The sequence below is a fragment of the Neolamprologus brichardi genome, chromosome 2 (assembly GCF_056152115.1).
Source record: "Neolamprologus brichardi isolate AB-2024 chromosome 2, ASM5615211v1, whole genome shotgun sequence".
NCBI classification, from domain to species: domain Eukaryota; kingdom Metazoa; phylum Chordata; class Actinopteri; order Cichliformes; family Cichlidae; genus Neolamprologus; species Neolamprologus brichardi.
This window is the reverse complement of record NC_142105.1, coordinates 305,497-327,776: the sequence shown is the minus strand read 5'-3', so window position 1 is coordinate 327,776 and position 22,280 is coordinate 305,497. Positions and strand designations below refer to the sequence as shown.

Below are 22,280 nucleotides of genomic sequence, written 5' to 3'. Positions count from 1 at the left end.
GGCTATGATGATGCTCACCATGGCTTCATGCTGAGAGAGAGCAGATGTGATGTTTTCTATGAGAGCGTTTATGGAGGTTAGAATTTATTTATATATATTTATTGTCATTAATTTAATGAATAATGAAATGGCAGAGCAGCTCCACCTTCAGATCCACGATAAGTTCAGATGTCTTAAAAGGAGCGATAGAGGACAGAACCTGGCATCCCGGTGCCAGAAGGGTTCGTTGGTGCTTTGCAAAGGCAGGATAGATGGCAGAGAAACTGGCATCCCGGTGCCGGAAGGGTTCGTTGGTGCTTTGCAAAGGCAGGATAGATGGCAGAGAAACTGGCATCCCGGTGCCGGAAGGGTTCGTTGGTGCTTTGCAAAGGCAGGATAGATGGCAGAGAAACTGGCATCCCGGTGCCGGAAGGGTTTGCTCCTACATTTTGCAGAGAGAACAAAACTGTGAAACTGGCATCCTGGTGCAAGGAATGTTTACTGCTGTGTTTGCAAATGATCGACATGGAGAAGAAGACTGGCGGCACGGTGCCAGGAATGTGCACTGGTATATTTTGTGAAATACGTTTATATATGCAGGAAAACTGGCATCCACACCTAGTGGCTGGCATGGATCAGTAGTCAGCAACATCAAGGAACACAGGAAAACAGAGAAGTGCCAGAGACTGAAGGAACAACTGGAGCAGATGTGGAAGATGCCAAAGCCCAAAGTTGTGTCAGTGGTGACAGGAGGTGTCCCGATTCGTGATTGAGGTGTGAGACAAACGACCTCTGGTCCAAGTGCGTCAAAACAATGATTTTATTAAACACATGTGTGGAAAGATACACAGCTTGATATTGCCAACACAGATCTTCCGTCAAAATAAACTTTCAGCATAGTTTTATTATGTCAGGGTTCACGCCCCACAGAACATCACATGCATAGGTTATAATTAATGACAGTTCAACAAGTTTCCGTGTTTAACAGCATTTTTCCCTATATGGTTGTCTGGCTCCTCCAGATGTTTCCTGTAAACTTATTCATGGCATCATTAGTTGCTAAGCAGAGACAAAGCAAGATGTGTTTCACCTTTACCCTAGAAATTATACTGTCTATGTGTATGTAAGCATGCTCTGCATTCATTCACAGCACTCCAAGTCATTTCTTCAATATATCAGTTCAGACCATAACGCTGAACGAAGCTTTTAACCTTCACAGGACTGAGTGCTTAACTCTATCATGAGCACAGATGCAATGTGTGTAATAACATGATTGAAACTATATGCGTAATATATTGAATAAATGTTTTCATCAACTGCCACTGCTCAAAGCTTAATAAAAGGATATAAAAGAAAAAACATGATATGAAAAGGATATAATTCCCACAGAGGTCATGAGAGGTGGCGAGGTGGACGAGAGGAAAAGCGGGACCATGGAGGAGGTTACGGCGGCGTGGTTAGACACGAGGGGAGGAAGAACACCCTCGGTGGAGAGGAAAGCGGTGACAGAAGGACGTCCGGTGTAGGGAGGAAATGAGACACCAGCCATGTGCGTTGAGCTCAGGACTGCGACGGGTGGAGTTCAGAGCTCTGCGTATGCGGGGGAAGTCTGGACCCTGTTAATTACTGAAGACACTGATAATTAAAGAAGGATGAACTTCTATCGCTGCACCATCGAGAGCATCCTGACCAACTGTATAACAGTCTGGTACGGGAACTGCTCCGGAAGGCGTTGTAGAGGGTCGTGAAAACTGCCCAGTGCATCGCCGGAGCACCACTTCCTGCCATAAATGACATCTACAGGACGCGGTGTCTGAAAAGGGCTGGGAAAATCATCAAAGACCCCAGTCACCCATCACATGGACTCTTCACCCTCCTGCCCTCTGGGAGGCGCTACAGGAGCCTCTGGACTAAGACCACCAGGTAACTGTATATCTCAGATTTCTGTATAGTTTTTCATATTTATATCCTGTTCATAGCCTGTACATACTTATAGTTATAGCATATTCATAACATACTTCATACCATGTACATTAGAACATACCATAATAGACCCATTTCTGTAATATACTCACATATCTATATTATTGCAAATATATATTGTAATATATCTATATCATGGCTAAAGCACTTCTGGATGGATGCAAACTGCATTTCGTTGCCCTGTGACATGTGCAATGACAATAAAGTTTAATTCTATTCTATTCTATTCTAAGAGTGACTGTCCTCCTTTTTCTTCAGTGGACGCTGGAGCGAAGTGGCGGTGAGGATTTGAATGGACTTTTTAGTGGACGGCTGAGGCCACTGCAACTCTTACTTGGGCTGTTTTATATATTTAAATCCTTGTTGTCCCTGTCCAGGATATTTTAAATAAATTATATTTTAGAAACTTAATTTGTATATTTTCTCCTGCCCTGACTGCTGCTCTTCCTGTTTTATAAGGTTTCCCTTCTCAGAGAGCACCTCGTCACACATGTCCCTGACCTTTTGTTTTGCTGATTTGTGCTGCTGTAGGTAGAATGCAGGTCATTATCAAAATGAACTGGCTGTGTCGTTGTCCATATATCTGATAAATTAGCACCTTATGAGCAGATGCAGAAGCTTCCACTCCCACCAGTGGATTTTTGCCATTCCCTCTTCACACTAATTTGCCACATTCAGTACGTTACAGTGTTAACTGATGTGACACAAATTCACATCATTCTATCAGAAAATGCGTGAGAGATGGAGAGAGGCTGAGGCAGAGATGTGAGGAAGACGTGGAGGATGTTGAAGAGGATGAGACACACAGGGAAGGAGATGCAGCTGTCAACAATAGATTCAACATCTGTACAGAAAATGTGCCTGCATGTGATCTGCATGTGATCTGCATCTCACCACACAGCACTAAACCGTGGAGTAGTGCCAAACTAACCAGTGGCAATAATGTGCACATTTCTTATTCATTTCCTCTTATATGAAAATATAGAGGACCAATTTAATCATGAGTGAGACTGAAGATGTTGGTCGGTAAGCTGAAAATCCCACAGTGGCGAGGAAACAAAAAGGATGTTTCTGTCTCCACTGTGGATCACAGAGGATTGTTCCCAGTCGCCCTGTGATGGTGTGCAGCCTGGACTGTGGCTGGGATTGATCCATATGAGAAATTAAACTGAAGTGACCTGAAGACGTGTGCACTGATAATGCCGTTGCCTCTCCAGTTTTAATAGTACGTAGCAGACGGGCAGGCTGAGCTGCTGTGAATGCTAAATGGAAGTAATGAAGATTTGTGAAGTGGAGTGTGAGTAAATCTAAAAAGTGATTTTATGTTTGACAAACTGTAGAATCACATTGATTGAACTTCTCAACCATGCAACACATCCCCGTGGCCAGTGATGTGGGAAAGCTTTTGCAGCTGGTTGTGTTGTTTTAGTCTCATCACTGTTTCTGACACTGATGCAGACGGAGCTCAGGAAAGCTGCTGGTCGCCGTACGTCTGTGTACCACGAGGCAGGGCTGTTCTGTAACTGTGTCCCACTCCCACAGCACCAGTGGAGCTACATATACTGTGTCTTTCAGTTGTCTCGTGTTTATTAGTGAAATGTCCCTTTATGCCCAAACATGCATGTCTGTAAAGCTTACATTTCAATAGCTTACTGCAAATGTATGCAATAAACACGCTCAGTTTGAGCAGATGAGCCTGCCCCCCACACCCCACCCACCCACCGTTCACAGGCAGCAACCCAACAAGGTGCTCATGCTGCATACACAGAGATTACACTAGCTTATCGAGTCCTAAAACACACACACACTTTCAAACACTGTTTGTATGTATCAGGCAGATATTTACTGGGCAGATACTACCCACAGTCACACACACACACACACACACACACACACACACACACACACACCATTACACAAAATGTGTTTCACAAAAAATCGAGAAATCAAAAGTGTTCAAAGTGGAGACACAAAGAGATAAAGACACACACAGATACCCATCCACTCTGCTGTTATTATTTAGCTGATGGTCCATTATCTAACCCTGTGTGTGTGTGTGTGTGTGTGTGTGTGTGTGTGTGTGTGTGTAAGTGCTACTTCACATTACAGTGCTGCTCCCGCACACACAGAAAAGACAACAGATAAAGCAGCTATTGTCGCCGCCGTAATCCAAGTGAAAAACATGTTGTGGTGTTGCTGTGATACAAACAGGAGCATATTGTCTTGACAACAAAAGGCAGCCTTGTGAGCGGTGGAGAGAAAAGGGAAGCAGAGCAGCGATCCACAATAACATTATTGTAATGTAGGAGTTATATCAACAGTGTTTTTCTTCCAAAGCCTCTTCAACAACACACTCATTGCAGTAACCTAGATAAGTGGCAGCTCTGTTCCTTTAATACTATCAACACATAAACAGACGTGTTTGTAAGACACACAGAAATGTTTAGCACCAGGCTAAATGCAGCCTAAGCCCACAGCACCATGGATGCCCTCCATGGACCAGTGTCACGAGCATCCCTGCACACCTTTCTTTCCCTGGCCACACCCACCAGCCCCAACCATGTGACCTTATCAAAGTGGCTGATAACACTAAAACTTAACAGGAAAAAAGAGCTGTTTATGTTCCATCCGATGTATCGGACTATGAAGTGAAAATTGTTAGGACGTTATCACTTATGAGCGGCCATAATGTGTTGACTCATGTAAGTGAGAAGACAGCACAGATACATTTTCACACACATGCAGTCAAGCAGTTGGCAGTTACTGAAAATATGTAAAACAAGTATGTGATTACTTGCAGTGATCACAAATGTGGGAGTGAGAACAGACCTGCAACCGAAGACAAAATAAGAGACAAACCTGTCGTGTGTGGGAAAGTTGAAAAATGGATCGGTGAGGAGAGAAAACCGAACATCGCTCAACAACGAGGCTGAAGTTCATTCCCACTGGCAGTCATTCTGTGGTGTTTCGGTTCTGCTCAACACGTTTGCTTCAAAGGCATACATCACACACTAAGTACCTGCTTTTTCATTGAGAAACAACTGTGTCTTTATCCACTGCTAACACTGCAGACAGCAGAGCTGGCGTCCTCCTCTGTGCTGCTTGCACCGTGCACGACTCGTGCTGGCTGCTACAGGCTTTTCTATAACCTCCCTTTTTCTTCCACTGGGTACATTTTTGGATACTGACAAATCTTTCCAGTGGGTTTAAACCAAACAATCAGTGTGAGATTGGAGTGCAGACTTTTACCTTTACCTTCAGGTAAAGCGTCAACATTTTAGGATTTACCATCATTTTTACACACAGTTCCTATTTTCAGGGAACAAGCAGTTTAATGACCTCGTGATTTAATTAGAAACACAGCATTTAGAGTTTGTTTGAGGCAGTCAGTGACACCAAAGAACATCCAAGTATTAGAAACACTTCCTAAAATGGGTTTACATAAAAATGGCTGTAGTTTCTAAACACTTTGTGCAGTAACTTTGTTTAATCCCTTAAATTAAAGCTCAAAGTCTTCTTTGATTAGATTCTGTTATGTAGAATCCACTGGTGAGGGGCACGGATACAAAACTCAACAAAAAACTGTCATTGTCTTCAGACCGAATCACCTAACTGTACGCGTTTGTAGTAGTTCAGCACAGAGCTATTATCATACGTTTTCACTCTTAGCCTCACAGGCTGCTTATGGTTCTGTAACTCGTGCACATGTGAGTGGGGAACCACAAATAAAGTATGTTAGACGAGGGTGCTGAGCAACAGACTAACGCAACTGCTGATTGTCTCTTATTTGTCTGTTACAGTGGTAAATGGACTACTTTTCTACTCTCAGAGTACTCAAAGCTCTCTATACAACATAGATGGACTGGATGGATGGACGGCAGTGTTTAGTTTGTCACTGTAACAGTAACTGTTGCCGTTTTCAGTCTTGAACTGTTAGTTAATAAGTCTGAGTTTCTGTTTTGCTCTCTTGTTGTTTCTATGTAAGGACTTTTTCTGTGGTTGTATTTTCAGAGTCCTTTCCCCTCTGTCTTTGTACCACACTTGAGTGTCTGCTTGTTACCTACAAAGCACAGGAAAACCTTAGAGATGCTTGTATAAATGGCCTGTTAGAAATATGAACCCTGATAACAAATGGGTAGTGTTATTATGAGGAGTAAGATCACTTTCCCTGTGACTGAGAACTAAAATGGTAAATGGATATATATAATGGTTCTTATAAAGCGCTTTTCTACTGAGTGCTCAAAGTGCTTTACACAACATTCACGTCCATTCATACAAGCATTTCTAAGGTTTTCCTGTGCTTTGTAGGTAACATTCATATACATTCATACTCTGATAGATGCATCGAAGAGCTACTTGGAGTTAGCATATTGCCCATGAATACCCACCTTGTGATTAGTAGATCACATACTCTACAGCACAACTGTGCAGGATGTAGAATTACCAACATGCCTGTGTCTGTTTGAGTGTGGAGAGGAACGAGGAGAAAACCACATTCACTGTCCTCAAAGAAGAGAAGCTCATGGTGAGTGTTAGAGTCAGCTCTCACTTAAGAGCTGCTTTTAATGTGCCAGACGTCTTTGCACTCCTGTGAGTGTGGGTAGAGGCAGACGACCCTGGGCTGGGTAGTTCTTCGTCTAATGAAAAAAAGGTCAGGAGCCACTGCTCGTGTGATTATATATATATATATATAGTACTATGTAAAGGTTTTGAGCCTGCCCATATCTTTTATATGCTGCTATAACAAATCGGTCCATGATTTACATGTAAACATGCACAGAAACACAGCTAGTATCATTCTTAGTCAGTTTCCTTATATATGATAAAGAGTTTGAAAGTGAAGATTTGGTGTGAGCAGCTTTGTTGTCCGGCACAGTCTGAACTCCTGACTCCAATCTTCTCTCAATTCTTTTTACCGGCTTCTAAAAGGACATTTAAAGCTCTTTGTTAGATGTTTCTGCTTTTTGTTCTCTTCTCTGTCCGGGTGATTCCACGCTGCTTCAATAATGCTGAGGTCTGGGCTTCAGGGAGGTCAATCCATAACTCATAGTGTTGTTATTGTTTTCTTGGAGCCTATCCAGCAGTCATAGGGTGAGAGGCAGGCTGTCGTGCTGTTGCAAGGCTAACACAGCGAGGCAGATATGCATTCACACAGGTAGCTGCAGTACTCAGAGAGGACTCAGAGGGAGAACATGCACACGGTGTACAGGAAGGCTTCGGCTGACTGCTGGCTTTAAAGACACGATCTTCTTTTTGCAGTCATTTGTCAGCAAACACAATGAAACATAACTTGAGGCTCTTTGTAGTTTGAATCCACATTTGCTGATTTATGGCCTCCTTACTAATCATATATAATGTTTTCCTTTTTTATGTTCTAATGCTGTGTTGGGCTGCACCCTGGTTTTCCTTACAGATGCTGTAAAATCTGCAGTGTGACCATTTCTCCTCCAGGGGGCTCTGTGTGGTTGCCTTCCATGTCAGGGCTCATTACTGCTGTGTTTAGCCGCAGTAATAAGAGCTGGAGTCACCGGCCTACAGTGCACACGGCGAACCTCTAGGTGTCACCCATTGTCTAGTTGTGAAGGCAGAGGGGAGGGAGGTGTCTGTAATCCCCCCCCCCCCATGAAAATTCAACCATTTGGGGGTTTTAGCAGCACCTAGCTCCACGTGCGTCTCCAGCACATTTCTGCCTGCCACCACATCGAAGCTCAAGTGGCTCTGAGACTGACGACAGACTGCTGCTCTGTTTCTCTGAGCTCAGACTAAATTAATCCTAAATGCTTCCAGACATTTTGTTAGCAGAAATGCTTCTAATATGAATAATAAAAAGCAATGTTTCCTGATTCAGTAACTGAGGAGAGCAGGTTTACCCTTCATGAAATCCATTTTCAGTGTATTCTCTGTGTTCAGAGCCTTTAGAATAATTATTTTTAAAGCGAATTAGCCAAATTACTAACTAACAAGTGGTTGTCACAAAAACGACTGTTATAGATGTATAAAGCAAGGGACGGCATAAATCTATAAACTATTTGATCATTTATTTATATATTTACTAATTTCCACAGTTCTGTGTTGTTTGTGTTTGTTGCACTGATAGTGTGCTGTGTCACTGTGCTGACATGTTGTGTATGACTGAAGCTCATTCTTTCACTGATTATCAGCTGATGTTGATGTGAGCAAATAATAATTGCTAACTAATACCTGAAATACTACACAATCCATACTAATAAAATGATAATGCTCTGCTGCGTGTGCATTTGTTCTGCTGGTGTTTGACGATGCTCCACTGCAGAGGTGAGATACATACATACCAGTGTTTCTGATGCTGCGTCCTCATGAAGACCAGCTGTTAGCTTTATTAACATTTTTTAAGAAAATGTTTGAAACACAAAAACTTGGGTAAGGAGTGGAGTGCTATAGTTCAGAAATAAGGGCAAGAATTAAAAGAAAAGTAGAGGTCTGCTTGGTTTTACTCAGACAAGTCAAGGTTACACAAAAGCTGAACGAGGAAGAGGAAAAATGAGTTAGTTCTGAAGTCTGCCAACAAATCTGCTGCCTATAAACTGAAGTTATGAACTGGAATGAAACAAACTCAAAATAACCGACCTAGCATACAGAGCACAACTAGCTTGCTCATCAGACAAGTGTATTCATGTTTATTGAGACAAAGAACATTAAACAAACCAAAATTCGAACTCAAATATCAAAGGAAACAAACAAAATTCACTTGTTTTTGAATAATTAATAATGTTTCAACTTCTATATGCATAATACGAGACACTTGGCTCGCATTAACCCTCTCGAGGCAGGCGTTGCAACAGTTAAAAACTAACAACCTGATTACCCCACATACATATTTTATGAGGTTTTTTTTACCCAGAAGTACCACTGCAGGACTTGGTTGTGCATCAGCAACAAAAGGTTTAATTTGAGCCTGAGAGGGTTAAAAGAAGGGAACCAATCAGAGAGGACTCCGTGTTATAACTACGAAAGCATGGACAGATGAAACAACAATCCTAGTTTCTTGTCAGCACCAGGGTGACAAAAAGTCAGCATCCTGCAGTTAAACCGTTACTTATAAAGCATCTCTAGACTCAGCGGTCTTAGCTGCTTTACAACTCTCTACTATAATCAGCTAACAGATCATCTGCAGAGGAATGGGTTATTTGAAGAGTTTCAGTCAGGTTTCAGAGCTCATCACAGCACAGAAACAGCTTTAGTGAAGGTTACAAATGATCTTCTTATGGCCTCTGACAGTGGACTCATCTCTGTGCTTGTCCTGCTAGACCTCAGTGCAGCGTTCGATACTGTCGACCATAATATCCTATTAGAGCGATTAGAACATGCTGTAGGTATTACAGGTATTGCACTGCAGTGGTTTGTATCATATCTATCTAATAGACTCCAGTTTGTGCATGTAAATGGAGAGTCCTCTTCACACACTGAGGTTAATTATGGAGTTCCACAGGGTTCAGTGCTAGGACCAATTCTGTTTACATTATACATGCTTCCCTTAGGCAGCATCATTAGAAGACATAGCATACAAATGTTTCTTCTTTACTCACTATGTGTTAACAGACCTCTCTGAATTTAATCGTGGGTTATTAATAATCTCTGCCTCTCTTCCACAGCATGTCTTTGTCCTCTCTTCCTCTCCTCACCCCCAACCAGGGTGAGATGTTCGCCCCCCCCCAGAGTCTGGTTCTGCTCAGGGAGTTTTTCCTTCCCTCTGTTGCCAAGTACTTGTTGCTTGATTGCTGAAGTGTCACTCTAAGGTTGTAGGTTGTTTACAGTATAGAGCACCTTGACGTGACTGTACATAGATAGGGAAAAATGTATTCATTTAAACAATTAAGCATGCTGATTTCTACTGCCATTCGATTGATGGGTCAGCATTGTTTGGTTAAAGAATGAAAGAAGAATGCAAATAGAATTTGGAGGGTGAATTATAGCTGTAGCTAACGTGTGGTGTGTACAAAGTCTTGCACCCGCAGTGAGCCAAGCAGACGGTGGTGATACAGCTAAATGTCTGACACAACTCACATGACCTCAGCATCCAAATGGACCCCACAGACGTCTGCTTCAAATATAACACAGGTAAGGTTAAATTATTGAACAGTACTCTATATATTAATATACAAATATAACTGTATGTTAACAACAATATATTCAGCATTAAATATAATGTGATCTTTGATAATGTATTATCATTATCAAAGACTGTGTTGTCATGTAAAGGAAAATGAATGTGTACAAGGGTTGTTTGCAGACCACCCGGGGTCTTCATCTGCACTGATAAATAATCCTGACAGAAGGACGTTTACAGCAAATCAAATCTAGTCTGAAATACGTCTCATATTGAAGGAATGACAGTAAAGTAGATTTCATTGTTTTCTATCAGCATGTTTGGTTGATCCAGTCGACTGCAGCCATCCTCATCTTCCTGGGAAGAAAGCGGAGCTCCAAAAATTCCTACTGTGCAACAGAAAATGTGAGCCAGACACCTCGGTCAGGTTTGTGCATTATTTTATTTGTTTTTCATTCCCCTGCACCAATAATCCACAAACACAAGTGTCTATTAACTCAGTATTATATTAATGAATACATATTATAGTGACAAATAAAAAATAATCACAATACAAAAGAGCCATTTAAATATGTCGAATGTCAATCGCATGTCAAAGTCTTGATTCAACGTGTACTCAACATGCATTTAAAATATAAAAATAGACTTCTGATTACAATTATATACATTTTTTATAAATATAAGTATACAAATGTATTTTCAAAATACAAAGATAAATACAGTCACATTGTGTACCTTTTTTTGGATATTTAGCATTCACAAAACACATTAAAACTGAAACGCAACTTTAACGACACTTGCAGGTCTTTTTTTTTCTTTGTTATTTCCTTTTCGGTCTTTTTTGCCACCAACACGCCCTCACTTTCATTCTGCACTGAGGGGGCGGGGAATAAACAGGAAGTCTAGCTCTGCCGAACATCCTGTAACAGTTTGTTGATCTCAGCCACCAAATCACTGGCGTCCACCAATTCATGCCGGCTATCGCTACGTTTGCCCTGAAGGTGGCCGAGCACCGAGTCAAAATCGTCCTCCTCGTAGTTCTCTGGGATCTCCTCCATGGCTGGCAGCCACTTGGAGGAAGGCCCAGGGAGCGGCGCCGACACCGGCACCGGGGCCAGGGGAGGCTGCACCAGCGTGGGGCTGACCAGCGCTGTAAGCAGAGGGCTGCTGTGGGGCTTGTTCTGGGGGCTGTTTTTGGGCGCCTGTGAGCCCTTGTGGCTGCTGCTCTGTGAGCTGAGCTTGGTGCTTGGTTTCAGCGTGTGGTAGCTACCGCCCTGGTGGTGGCCGGATGGGCCTATGCTGCTTCCTGGGTTCTGGAAGTGGGTGTTAGCAGCCCAGGCTGCCACTCCCTGTTGGTGTACAGAGGGGCTGGGCTTGCCAGGCAAATGACCCCTCCTGCGATCTAAAGATCCAGTCATCGGTACGCCCATCCCACTCAGGCTAGTCCCCTTCTGGTTTTCACTGACCTGGACATATGAGTCCAGGCCCTGGGGTAGTAACCTCTGAAACACGCTGCTCATCTCTGAAAGCAAAGACGTGGTCCCACACAGGTCTTCGTCTGCGGCCTCGTTGCTGCCGGCACCTTCTCCCCCTTCGTCTTCACCGTCCTCCCCAACGAGGTCCTTGCCAAAGGTGGAAAAGCTCTGGTTCCGGGCGGAGCCGGTATCAGTGCAGGGCTGCGGGGTCTTTTCTTGAGAGACGTCACTGGCTTGGCGGGCTTCTTCCCCGGGGATGTAGAGATTGCTGCGGTAGTCAGAGGAGGCTGGGGAGGCCAGGGGTGGCATCCAACACTGATCGGAGTGACCCAGGACGCGGCACTCGTCCGTGCAAAGCCTCATGGCTGCAGAGAAGACAGAAGCATGAGTAATCATGAGTGAGCTGCAGCCATATGGTCTCTCTATACAAAACTAAACCTGCTTGAGTCGTTTAAAGATAAACCTTTTACTAAAACCTAAACAGGAAAGTAAAACTCACAGAACAAAGGTTTGTTTCAATCCTGATAGTACACTCAGGACACTTACAGTTACTGAGTAACCACGTGAAAAGGTTCTGGTGGGAGACCCTCCCTCTCTCACTGTTCATCAAACTGATCATGTGACCACCTAAAACATTTAGCCGTGTGTTAAGCTACCATCTATTAGAAGACTGAACAGGTGTGGCCTTCGTGTTTGCTCACAGGTGGGTTTCTCAGGATTATTGTCGGGTCTTCACATTATGAGATAAAGTGCTTTGAAGTGACTGTTGCTGTCATTTGATGCTATGTAAAAGGATGGCTCTACCTGCTATTGAATTAGTTATTTATATCAGCAGTCCCCAACCTTTTCTGCTCTAATGTCAGACAACATTTTCTTTAAGCCTTTAAGGTGTCGCGGATACATACAACAAAATAAAACGACCAAGACACAAACTGTGGGATTCTGTAAATATCATAATAAACATGAATTCACTGTGTAATTATGTAACTTTATTAGCAGCGTCCTCCTGAAATGTGCCAACAGCATTGAGAGTAACATCCTCCTCTCTGCCCCTTAATGCTCTCTGGTCGCTATGGTAACGTGTAAATATTTCTTTCAAAATAAAACGCACAACTACAACACGGGAAAAGACCCAGGGAAACCAACTTAATGATAAAAACCCTGAAAACCATCAATTTCACACCCGAGCCTCAACTCTCGCAGCCCGGTACCAAACGACTCGCGGCCCGGTACCAAACAACTCGCGGCCCGGTACCAAACGACTCGCAGCCCGGTACCAAACGACTCACGGCCCGGTACCAAACAACTCGCAGCCCGGTACCAAACGACTCACGGCCCGGTACCAAACAACTCGCAGCCCGGTACCAAACCACTCACGGCCCGGTACCAAACAACTCGCAGCCCGGTACCAAACGACTCACGGCCCGGTACCGGTCCACGGGCCGGGGGTTGGGGACCGCTGCCATAAATGAGTTCATAGATTCCTGTAGCAACGTTTTCTTCCACATGACTGTATGAATATACACAATGCACAAAATAAGTGATTTCCTACAGGCCTACTGGTGATATTTACAATTTCAAACATAATAGGAAAAAAGGACTTCAAACTACTTCCAAAAGCATCCCATAATGTCCTGTGTATGTCCATATTTTATGCTGTAAACAGGCAGAAATAACATTTGCCTGCCCGTCCTCAGGTGTTTCTTTCTTTTCATGCTTGGCTGTCTCTGGAAATCTGCCCTAATTAGTCTGAGAGGCTCTTTGCAGGAGCTCTGCCGTCTATCGTCCAACGACCACAGAGAGACGATTCAGCCAGGCCGATCAATGCCTATTACCCATTCAAAATAACTCCTCCTCTAAAAGCCCTGCATTTTTCCCTTTCAAGTCACTCTTTTCAATATTAAATCTTCAAATAGAAAATCTCTGAAGAATAAATTAGACAAATCAAATATGCCAACTTAAAGCCTTCATTAAAGGACTGCGGTGCTTTTCAGTGACGCTGTTGAGGGACTTCATTATCCCCTCATTAACATGAAAGGAACATTTATAATACATCTTAGAGCAGATGAAAAGTGCGTTTGGGTGCAGTGGAAGGATGAAAACAGTGCGGGGGCAGAAGCAGATTGGCTACCTCGCTGATGAAAGGCTAGAAATGAAAGATTTAACCCGAGCGACTGGTGTGTGCAAACAGAAAAGGAACAAAAATCCACGTCAAACAAACATTAACCTCCTTAGACCCAAACTCTTTCATGCCATGCTTAATCCCTCTTTGCTATTTGGGCTGATTGGGACCTGATGAATGCAAAAATAAAGAATTAGGTCATTTTTATTTTTTACCTGATTTTGTTTTTGACAAAAATGAGATTCACAAATGAGTTTTAAATGTCAATAGAACCATGGCAGTGTAATGTCCTTTTAACTGGATCTCAGGCTCTTGTGTTGTCCTAAAATGTGACGTCCACATATGTGGACGCAGGTCCTGGAGGTTAAATGAGAGGCTCCTGACTTACTTTTCAGAAAAGAGAACCGAGGACTTTGTTGAGGACTGAGGACAACATGGTTCACTGTGTGTTTACTTCAGAGACTGGATTTGATCAGTAAACCAATTCAGCTTCTATTCCTGCTAAGAGGAGGACGATCGGTGAACGTCGGTGATCAGACTACGATTACAGGAGCACTCTGGCTTTGTGTAAAGCAGGCACAGACCAAAGAAGAAGAGTCACAGTGGAAAGGAGACATCCAGTCAAGCTTTAAAAACACTGCGTTGTACTAATGCCTTTGTATTTATCAGTCATCGGCCCCTGAGGAACGTTCCCAGGCTGATATCTAAACCTGGAGGAGTAATCTATTACTGTTACATGTGCCTGAAGCGGTCTCCCTGCCTGTATGTGACGACACTGTTTACTCAGCATTCGTGCTAAATATAAAGGTGTGATCAGGCTGATCAGCAGCACTACACAGAGGTCTATTAGAAGTAAGCCAGCAGGTTACTCATGTGCAAGAGCTTAAAGGCAGTACAAGTGTTAAATAAATGAGTATTGAGTAAAATGTGCAAGTACTGCTTTCCTGATGGCTCTGTACTACAGCTGTGTATTAGCTGTGAAACAGAGAACCTGTCTTTGGCATCATTTATTGCAGTCTTCTCCATCTAGACAAGCAAGAAACAAAGCTCTGTGTTACATCCAAGGGGGCGGGGGTTAAGGCTTCCACACTGAGTCATAATAACAGAGAGCTGACTTTATGCTGCAGTGGACCGGGAGTGGGAGGTGGCCTAAGCATCCATAAGGAGAAAGGTGAGCCTAGAGATGTAACTGTGCTCTTCAGGGTTTAATCATGAGCGCAACTCTGAGCCGATTGCATAGCAACTCTGCGCCTCGTGGCAATTAAATGCCTCCGTTTCATCAGAGCAACATAAGAGCTTTGGTTTGGATGGCTGGAAATGAAGGTTTGAGGGTGGGAAAAAGCAGAGCGCCTAACGAGCGGAGCTCCTCGACAAAGCTGTAAAGAAGGGGTGGGAGGGAAGGAGGAGGCGTTAGTGATGAGATTGTCTGCCCGTCTGAATCGACTTTAATTGGGATGTAGCTCAAATGTGGTATTAAGTGATGGCTGTGTGGGAAGCTGGCCGGGAAGAAGCAGCAGCTCTGGGAGAAGAGGGATGGCGTGATAAAAGATGCTGCAGAAGCTTGCAGCCTGTATGATGTTAGCCAAGACACGGTGAAGTTTTACAGGATGTGACTGAGTGTATCCTGCTCAGCTAGCATGCAAACCTGTCACACGTGTGATGCCAGCAGACAGAATACTTCACAGTCAGTATGGTCACTACAAAGTGCTCATTCGTCCTCGTTAACTCAGCTGTAGAGAGGAGGGACGGCCCAGCAACATGCCAGCATGACATGATTCATGACAGTGTCACTCACAGTCCTCCAAAGTCAATACAGTTTCAGTTTTTTTATTGTTTTTTCTTTCTCCAAAAGGAGCTCTGACATGACAGATAAAGATATGTACTGATAAATGATCAGAATTATAATATCTCTGACTGTCTGAGCCTAAACTCAGTGATAGAAATCAGCAAGGATCCCGGCCCTATTACAGCTGTTTATAGGCCACAGTATTCCCAGCATCCCACAAATAGACTCGTGTCTTGGTAAAGTGGAAAATTCATTTTAGTTTTTAAGGATGATCTAAAGGACCTCCGACTCCACTCTACAGAATGGGGGCAAAGTCAAAAATCCCATAATATGCAAACCAGCACAGTAAAGTTGAGGTTAAAGGAGACAAAGACGATGTGCTCCACAGTTTTTCATATGAAGCTCTGTCTGTTTAACCATCAGGCAGTTCCTCTCAGCTGTGGTCCACAGAGAACACCGTGACTACAAATGACCACAGCAACGTATGAGAAACTCAAGCGTCCTTTTAAAATTGACTTGAAAACCTCTTTAATAGGGTTAATACCTGTACGACCTGAAAGGAAAGAAAATGAGCACTTAAATCACAAATCAGGTCTTGGCTAATTACATTTTCAAGTAAAAATATGTGATTTGTTGAGAGAAATTAGGCGGTGGTCAGTGGAACCAGAAAGCATCAACCAGCGAGGGCTGGACTACGTAGTATAGTACATGGCATGTTATTAGTATCGGTGGTATAGAGAATGAATTGAGGGTGTGGCACAGTCCTCATCAGATGACCTCCAGGTGGGGTTGATGAGCAAAGGTTAAGCAGCTCTGGTGGTGCCCAGTTTGAGCCACGGAAACATGAGTGAATGATGACTCATACGTTCTAATGAATTTCCCAAATTGACGTATTGATTTAATTCATTTAAATGAATAAATCGACCAAACATGCAGACTGCCAGCTGCCATAATTTGCTACATTTATCATCTCATATGAAAAGAAGCTGAAAGTGTTTGTGTTTAGAGCTGTTGGCGTGAACCTCCAGGAGCACTTGTCACTATTACATGATAAATCACCAAAAATATAAATATTGCTGTAGCTGTTAGATCAGCAAACCAAGAATCTACATGTTTAATGGATACAGTTCTTAGCAATTCTACGTATAATTATTAGAAGAACAATATCAGAGTGGTGGATAAAGCTGAGCAAAATAAAGACTGAAGCTTGGCTTCATATCTACCGAGGGCAGTGCGCTGTGATGTACCTGCATGTGCTCTGTGCTGGCCATCAGGGGCATATATCTCAGTAAAGCCCTCACCGAGGAGCCTGTCCATGGGGGACTCCCTGCCGGGCTCGTAGTCGCTGTCCCCGGCCTCGCTGTCTCCCCGTCCGCTGTCCTTCAGACTGAACTTATCCATCTCATTCAGGGCATATCTGCAAAAAGCCAGAAGCAGATTTGATACATGAATTACTGCCAATAATATTAGCACACTTATGAAGACACCACACTGATGGATAATAAGGTTCACTGAGAGTGCTCTGCAGAAGGGTTTTAACATAAAATTATGCAGATGTGAAGTTATCGAGCATATAGTTTAACTCCAAAATCGACTGGAGCAGAGCTGAGAACAGTGGAAATGTTGCACTGTGGCATGAGGAGGAGCTCAGAGGGCTCTTCCTCATGTGTGCCAGCACACAAAGCATCGTTCACGCATGTGTTACCTGTAGCTTCTGGTGTATTTGTTGCCTCTGAAGCTTGGCCGTGGCTGGTACTGGCCCTGATGAAGCATGGACAGAAGCTGTGAGACTTGCTACAAAGCCAAGAAAAAAAACAAAAAGAAAGGAAAAAAGACAAAATAAAAGGGAAGATGAAGAGGGGAAAATGAATGGAGTCAACAAGCAAGGCCACAAGACAATGTTTGGGGGGGGGGCATTGTGGGGGGGCTGAGGGAGTGCATGACTTTGTGATGGTCAACAAAAACACGACACGTACAGCTGAACAGAACACGGGAGGTAACCCCGTACATGACGAACCACGTGCTTCAAATGAAAAAGTACTATGAGTATAAATACTTCAAAGTATTACATGTGAATCAGGTTTACATCAATGCCATGGACATTTAGAGAAAACCTCTCACCTCTACAGGAGGAGTGGCATGGGCCAGCTCCAGAGGAAAGTTCTCTTGCACATGATTGGAGGAGATGGTGACGAGGCTGTTCAGTGACTGGCGGCTATGATGGCTCTGCCTGCTCCCCAGCGTGCCTCTCTCAGGTGTAGGGGAAGGGGAGGGGGAGCGCGGGTGTGCACGCACAGGTAAAGCTCCATTGACGGTCGGGACCAGCGTGATGTCTGCCTTGTGGATTTGCCTGGCGGGCTTCTTAGGGTGGTTCTGGTAGCTGTTCTCCGCCACGCGGCAGTTGTAGTTGTGTCTGGGGTCTTTCTTCTCACGGCTGCAGCGGGCCGTCGCAAACATCAGCATCACGATGAGCAGCAGAGCGCAGACTGCACCCAGAGAAATGATGACAATGAGGGAGAGATCCAGGGAGGCCTGGGTGGAGCCGGTGGGATAGAGCGAGGGGAGAATGTCCATGTTCTCCTGCACAGAGAGCCTGAGGAGGGCTCCTGTGGACAGCGGGCTCATGCCTCTGTCCTGCACTTCCACCCTGATCTCCATTATGTCCCGCGGAGCCTGCTCCAGACTGGCATTGGTTCTGAGCTCACAGCGCCGGGCATCCATCACAAACAGCCCGTCCTCATTGCCACCGATGATGGTGCAGCTCACCTCTCCGTTGGCGCCAGCATCACGGTCTGTGACTTTAAGGGCGGTGATCAGCTGACCCGGGGATGCATACTTCCACACGGGAAGCTCAGCGGTATGATTCCGGAGTGAGGGGGAGTGAATGATGGGCGGGTTGTCATTTTCATCCAAAATAGTCAGCAGGATGGAGGCATTGGCCGACTGCGCGGGGTTTCCCCCATCACGTGCCTGAACAGTGAAGGCGATCCGGCTGACATCCTCGTGGTCAAAGCTGCGCAGTGCATAGATGGCACCATTAGAGGGGTCGATGGTGACGTAGGTGGAAATGGGGCTGTCTTGAACCACCGTGTCTACGATGGTGTAAGTGACCTGACCGTTGGTGCCCAGATCTGGATCTGAGGCCACCACTGTCATCAGGTAGGCTCCAGGAGAGTTGTTCTCTGACTTGAAGACCTCGTAGCGGCTCTTCTCAAAACACGGAGGATTGTCATTTTCATCCAGAACCTGGACGGTAAAGTGTTTGATGGTGGAGAGGCTGGGGGAGCCCCTGTCCTCAGCTATGACCGTCAAACTGTACTCTGACCTCTTCTCGCGGTCCAGTGAGACATTAGTGAGAATCATGTAGTTCTTCTCGTGGGTCTTCTGGAGCCTGAAGTGGCCATGGCCGTGCAGCCTGCACACCACCTCGCCGTTGAGCCCTCCATCAATGTCATCAACACGCACCAGAGCTATGAACGTGTCCACAGGGGCCCCCTCGGAAATGTAGGCCACCTCCTCTTTGCCAGGTGTCATCAGGTTAATGTTTATCTCTGGTTTATTGTCGTTGACATCCACAACTTTGACCACGATTTTGCAAAGTCCAGGAATGGAATTAGGGCCCAAGTCCTGAGCCTGAACATCCAGCTCGTAGGAAGCGCTGGTTTCATAGTCCACCTTTTTAATCAGAGTAATGTGGCCGCTTTCTGGGTGGATCTTAAAGGTCTCCAGGATCTTTGGTGAGACATGACTGCTGAAAGAGTAAACTATTTTCCCATTAGTGCCCTCGTCAGGATCCGTGGCGTTTAAATCAATAATCAGAGTCCCAAGGGGAGAGTTTTCTAGCAGATTGATGGCATAAGCCTGTTCGTCAAAGGTCGGGCTGTTGTCGTTGGAATCCGAAATACTGATCTTGAGCAGAGTGGAGCCAGACTTGGGGGGCACCCCGTTATCCGAGGCCGTTAGCTGCAGCTGGTAACTGGCCTTCACCTCCCGGTCCAGTTCTCTCATCACCACCAGCTCCGCGTACTTGGCCCCGTCCGTCCGGGTCCTCACGTCGATTTTAAAAAAGTTGTTGGCTGTGAGGGAGTACGTGTGCAGAGAGTTCTCCCCTACGTCCGCATCCACAGCGCCGTCCAGCGGGATGCGCGTCCCTACTGACGCGCTCTCGGAGATCTCAATGGGGACGATGGCGCGAGCAAAGTGCGGAGAGTTGTCGTTGATGTCCAGGACTTCCACTTCCACGTGGAACAGCTGCAGGTACTCCGTGGGCAGCGTGACCACGTCGAATTCAATGGAGCAGTTGGAGTTTTTCTCGCAGAGCTTCTCGCGATCGATCCTGGTGCCGATGCTGATCTGTCCGTCGTCCTCGCGCACGGCCAGCAGCGGCGTGCCGCGCAGCTGCATCACGCGGAAGCGAAAGCTCAGGGAGCTGGGTAACTTTGGCAGAACCGCGGACACGTCCTCCTTCAGCCGCGCGATGACTGTGCCCACTTTCTGCTCCTCGTAAACTTTGTATTTCAGAGTCTTCCCGCTGGCGCCGTGCACGAGCGCGAGCAGCAGCGCGAGCTGGAGTGGAGCCGAGGACCAAACGGCCGCTTTTCTTTGGCTCCTTTTTGCCCCCATCTTCTGCGCTCACACCGAGGGATGACTTCCACAGAGGGGAGATCACGGAGTGGAGAACACGCGTGTCCTTAGTGCGACATGTTCGTCCTGCGAAAACTGCACGAGACACAAAGAGAGAGGAAGAAATAAAGAAAGTAGTTTCGTGGGAGACGAACACACACAAACTGCGCCTCTCTCCTCGCAGACCGCTCTGTCACACTTCCACATATGCTCTGAGTGTGCGTGTCTGTGTGTGTGGCTGAGGAAGCTCCCTCCCACTCTGCGTGACTGAGAGAGAGAGAGAGAGAAAAGTCAATGTGTGCGCGCGCTAGTCTTTCTTCTCGCGCCCCTCTCTGCGCCCGCCCCGTCTCTTTTCCACACAAACACTCCTCCCCCACCTCCTCCCTCCTCCTAAATCAGAATGGCCTCCTTTAAGCAACAGGAGAGCGGAGGGGGGGTCCCGCTCCCCCCACCGCAGAAGTGTGTCACAACAATGGGCCGGAGCGCGATCCATTCGGCTGAGCCTCCGTTAACATGGCCGCGCACTGACGGTCGCGCTTGTATTGACAGCGCGTGCCACCTCTTTTGTCGCTAAAACACCAACTTTGAGGACAACAACGAGCCAACACGAGCAGACCCAGTGTGTTTATCACGGCTGCGTTAGACCACCTTATAGATCATCACTATAAGGACAGGGCACAGCAAAGTTACGAATCTGTCCTTATAATGCAGTAACACACCGTGTGTGTGTGTGTGTGTGTGTGTGTGTGTGTGTGAGAGAGAGAGACAGTCTCACACTGATCAGTTACAAACTATCATGGATGCACATTAGCCACTGTAGTCTGTGACTGAGCACTAAAGTCTGTCTGAACACAACAGTCCTTCTCTCCGTCTGTGTGTCTGATCTTTCCAGAATGCATTCTCACAATCACTGAAAGTGTGCTGACCCCCCAGCTGACCCCACAGGTGTCCCTTAACAAAGCCCCACCTCCTCTTGTGGAGGCAGAATCTGCAGCTCCCCTGATCTCCATCCTGAGCCTCAAGCAGCCCAGCCTACAATTAGCATCCATTCAGAGTGCCTGGTGACAACGAGCTGAGCTCAGACCAGCGTTCCCAGCTATGATGGTGCCACATTATTATCAGAGCTCAGTAATGACGGGCAGTGGTCTGCTACACGGACTTTATCTTGATGTCATGGCTGCTGTGTGAGTGAAGGAAAACAAGATAAGTGTGTCTTTTGGTTCTGAGCTGACACCACAGAAACACCTCCACACCCACAGTGTCGCAAAGCCCACAGTACAGATTTGGTCCATTTGATTATTCACACAGTAATGAGCTGCTCACACTTCTGTGCACCGGAGCCACATTAGCACTGCAGTCTGTCCGAGGCTGGATCTGTGACGGACTTCATCGCAATCTGACATTCCTGTGTGCGACCCGTGGGAACAGGCTCTGCACTGCCATCTGCCTCTGAGCAAACACATGGACACCGGCTCACTCACACACACACACACACACACACTGACCGACCCAACACCCATGTAGTATTCGGTTTGCAGATGCTGATTGTCAACAGACACGTCTTAGAAGCTCTAAGCACTAATTTAGTTTTCATGCAGCGATGGCCTGAACTGTGTTTAGTTCGAGGTTCAGACGCAGAACACTCAGTGAAACAAGCACCAGGGCTCCATTTCAACCCAGAAACCTTCAACCAAGCCTCAACCAAGAAACTCTGCTGCACTTATATTTAAATACGATGGACAGGTTCAGTCATCTTTATAATATAATATAATATAATATAATATAATATAATATAATATAATATAATATAATATAATATAGGCGGGGGTTGGGTGGTTGCTGGATGGTCCTGGGCAGCTCATGTGCAGCAGGCTGTGTGACGGGGTGGATGCAGAGACTTTGCCCTCAGGGACCATAACATGAGTGAAAAGAGGGCGCAGCACCTTTGTCATTGAAATGAAGCAGGAGATCCCCATGACAAAGGCTGCGGAGCAGGTGGAGCAAGCCCACCCCCACTCATTCCCATAGAATGAGTGGTGCAGGGGGGTTAAGGGTGGGAGCTGGGAGACGTGGGGTGATACTCGGGCTTCCTCTGCTTCTATTCAGCTGTCGGGATTTTCCCCCAATTTAGACATGAAGAAAGTTGGAATAAGACTTGATGGAATGAAGATCAGTGACACGCTCGGGTAATCTGCACCAGAACAGCCGTTGTGTCGGGAACAACCG

General features: G+C 45.6%; 1 protein-coding gene across 3 annotated transcripts; it reads right to left on the bottom strand.

Annotated features, from left to right (window-relative positions):
• Window positions 1-10,471: 10,471 nt before the first annotated feature.
• On the bottom strand, window positions 10,472-20,314 carry pcdh18b (protocadherin 18b). 3 transcript variants are annotated; one of them, XM_006803654.3, is made up of 4 exons: window positions 17,553-20,314; window positions 17,137-17,225; window positions 16,679-16,848; window positions 10,472-11,888 (listed from the first exon to the last, which is right to left on the bottom strand). In XM_006803654.3, the coding sequence occupies exons 1-4, from the start codon at window positions 20,052-20,054 to the stop codon at window positions 10,951-10,953; spliced, it is 3,699 nt and encodes a 1,232-aa protein (XP_006803717.2). In that variant the 5' UTR covers window positions 20,055-20,314; the 3' UTR covers window positions 10,472-10,950. The 3 variants fall into 3 exon arrangements, with proteins under 3 accessions (XP_006803717.2, XP_035769220.2, XP_006803718.2); XM_035913327.2 differs by having other exon boundaries at window positions 16,733-16,848; XM_006803655.3 differs by having other exon boundaries at window positions 17,137-17,192.
• Window positions 20,315-22,280: the final 1,966 nt, after the last annotated feature.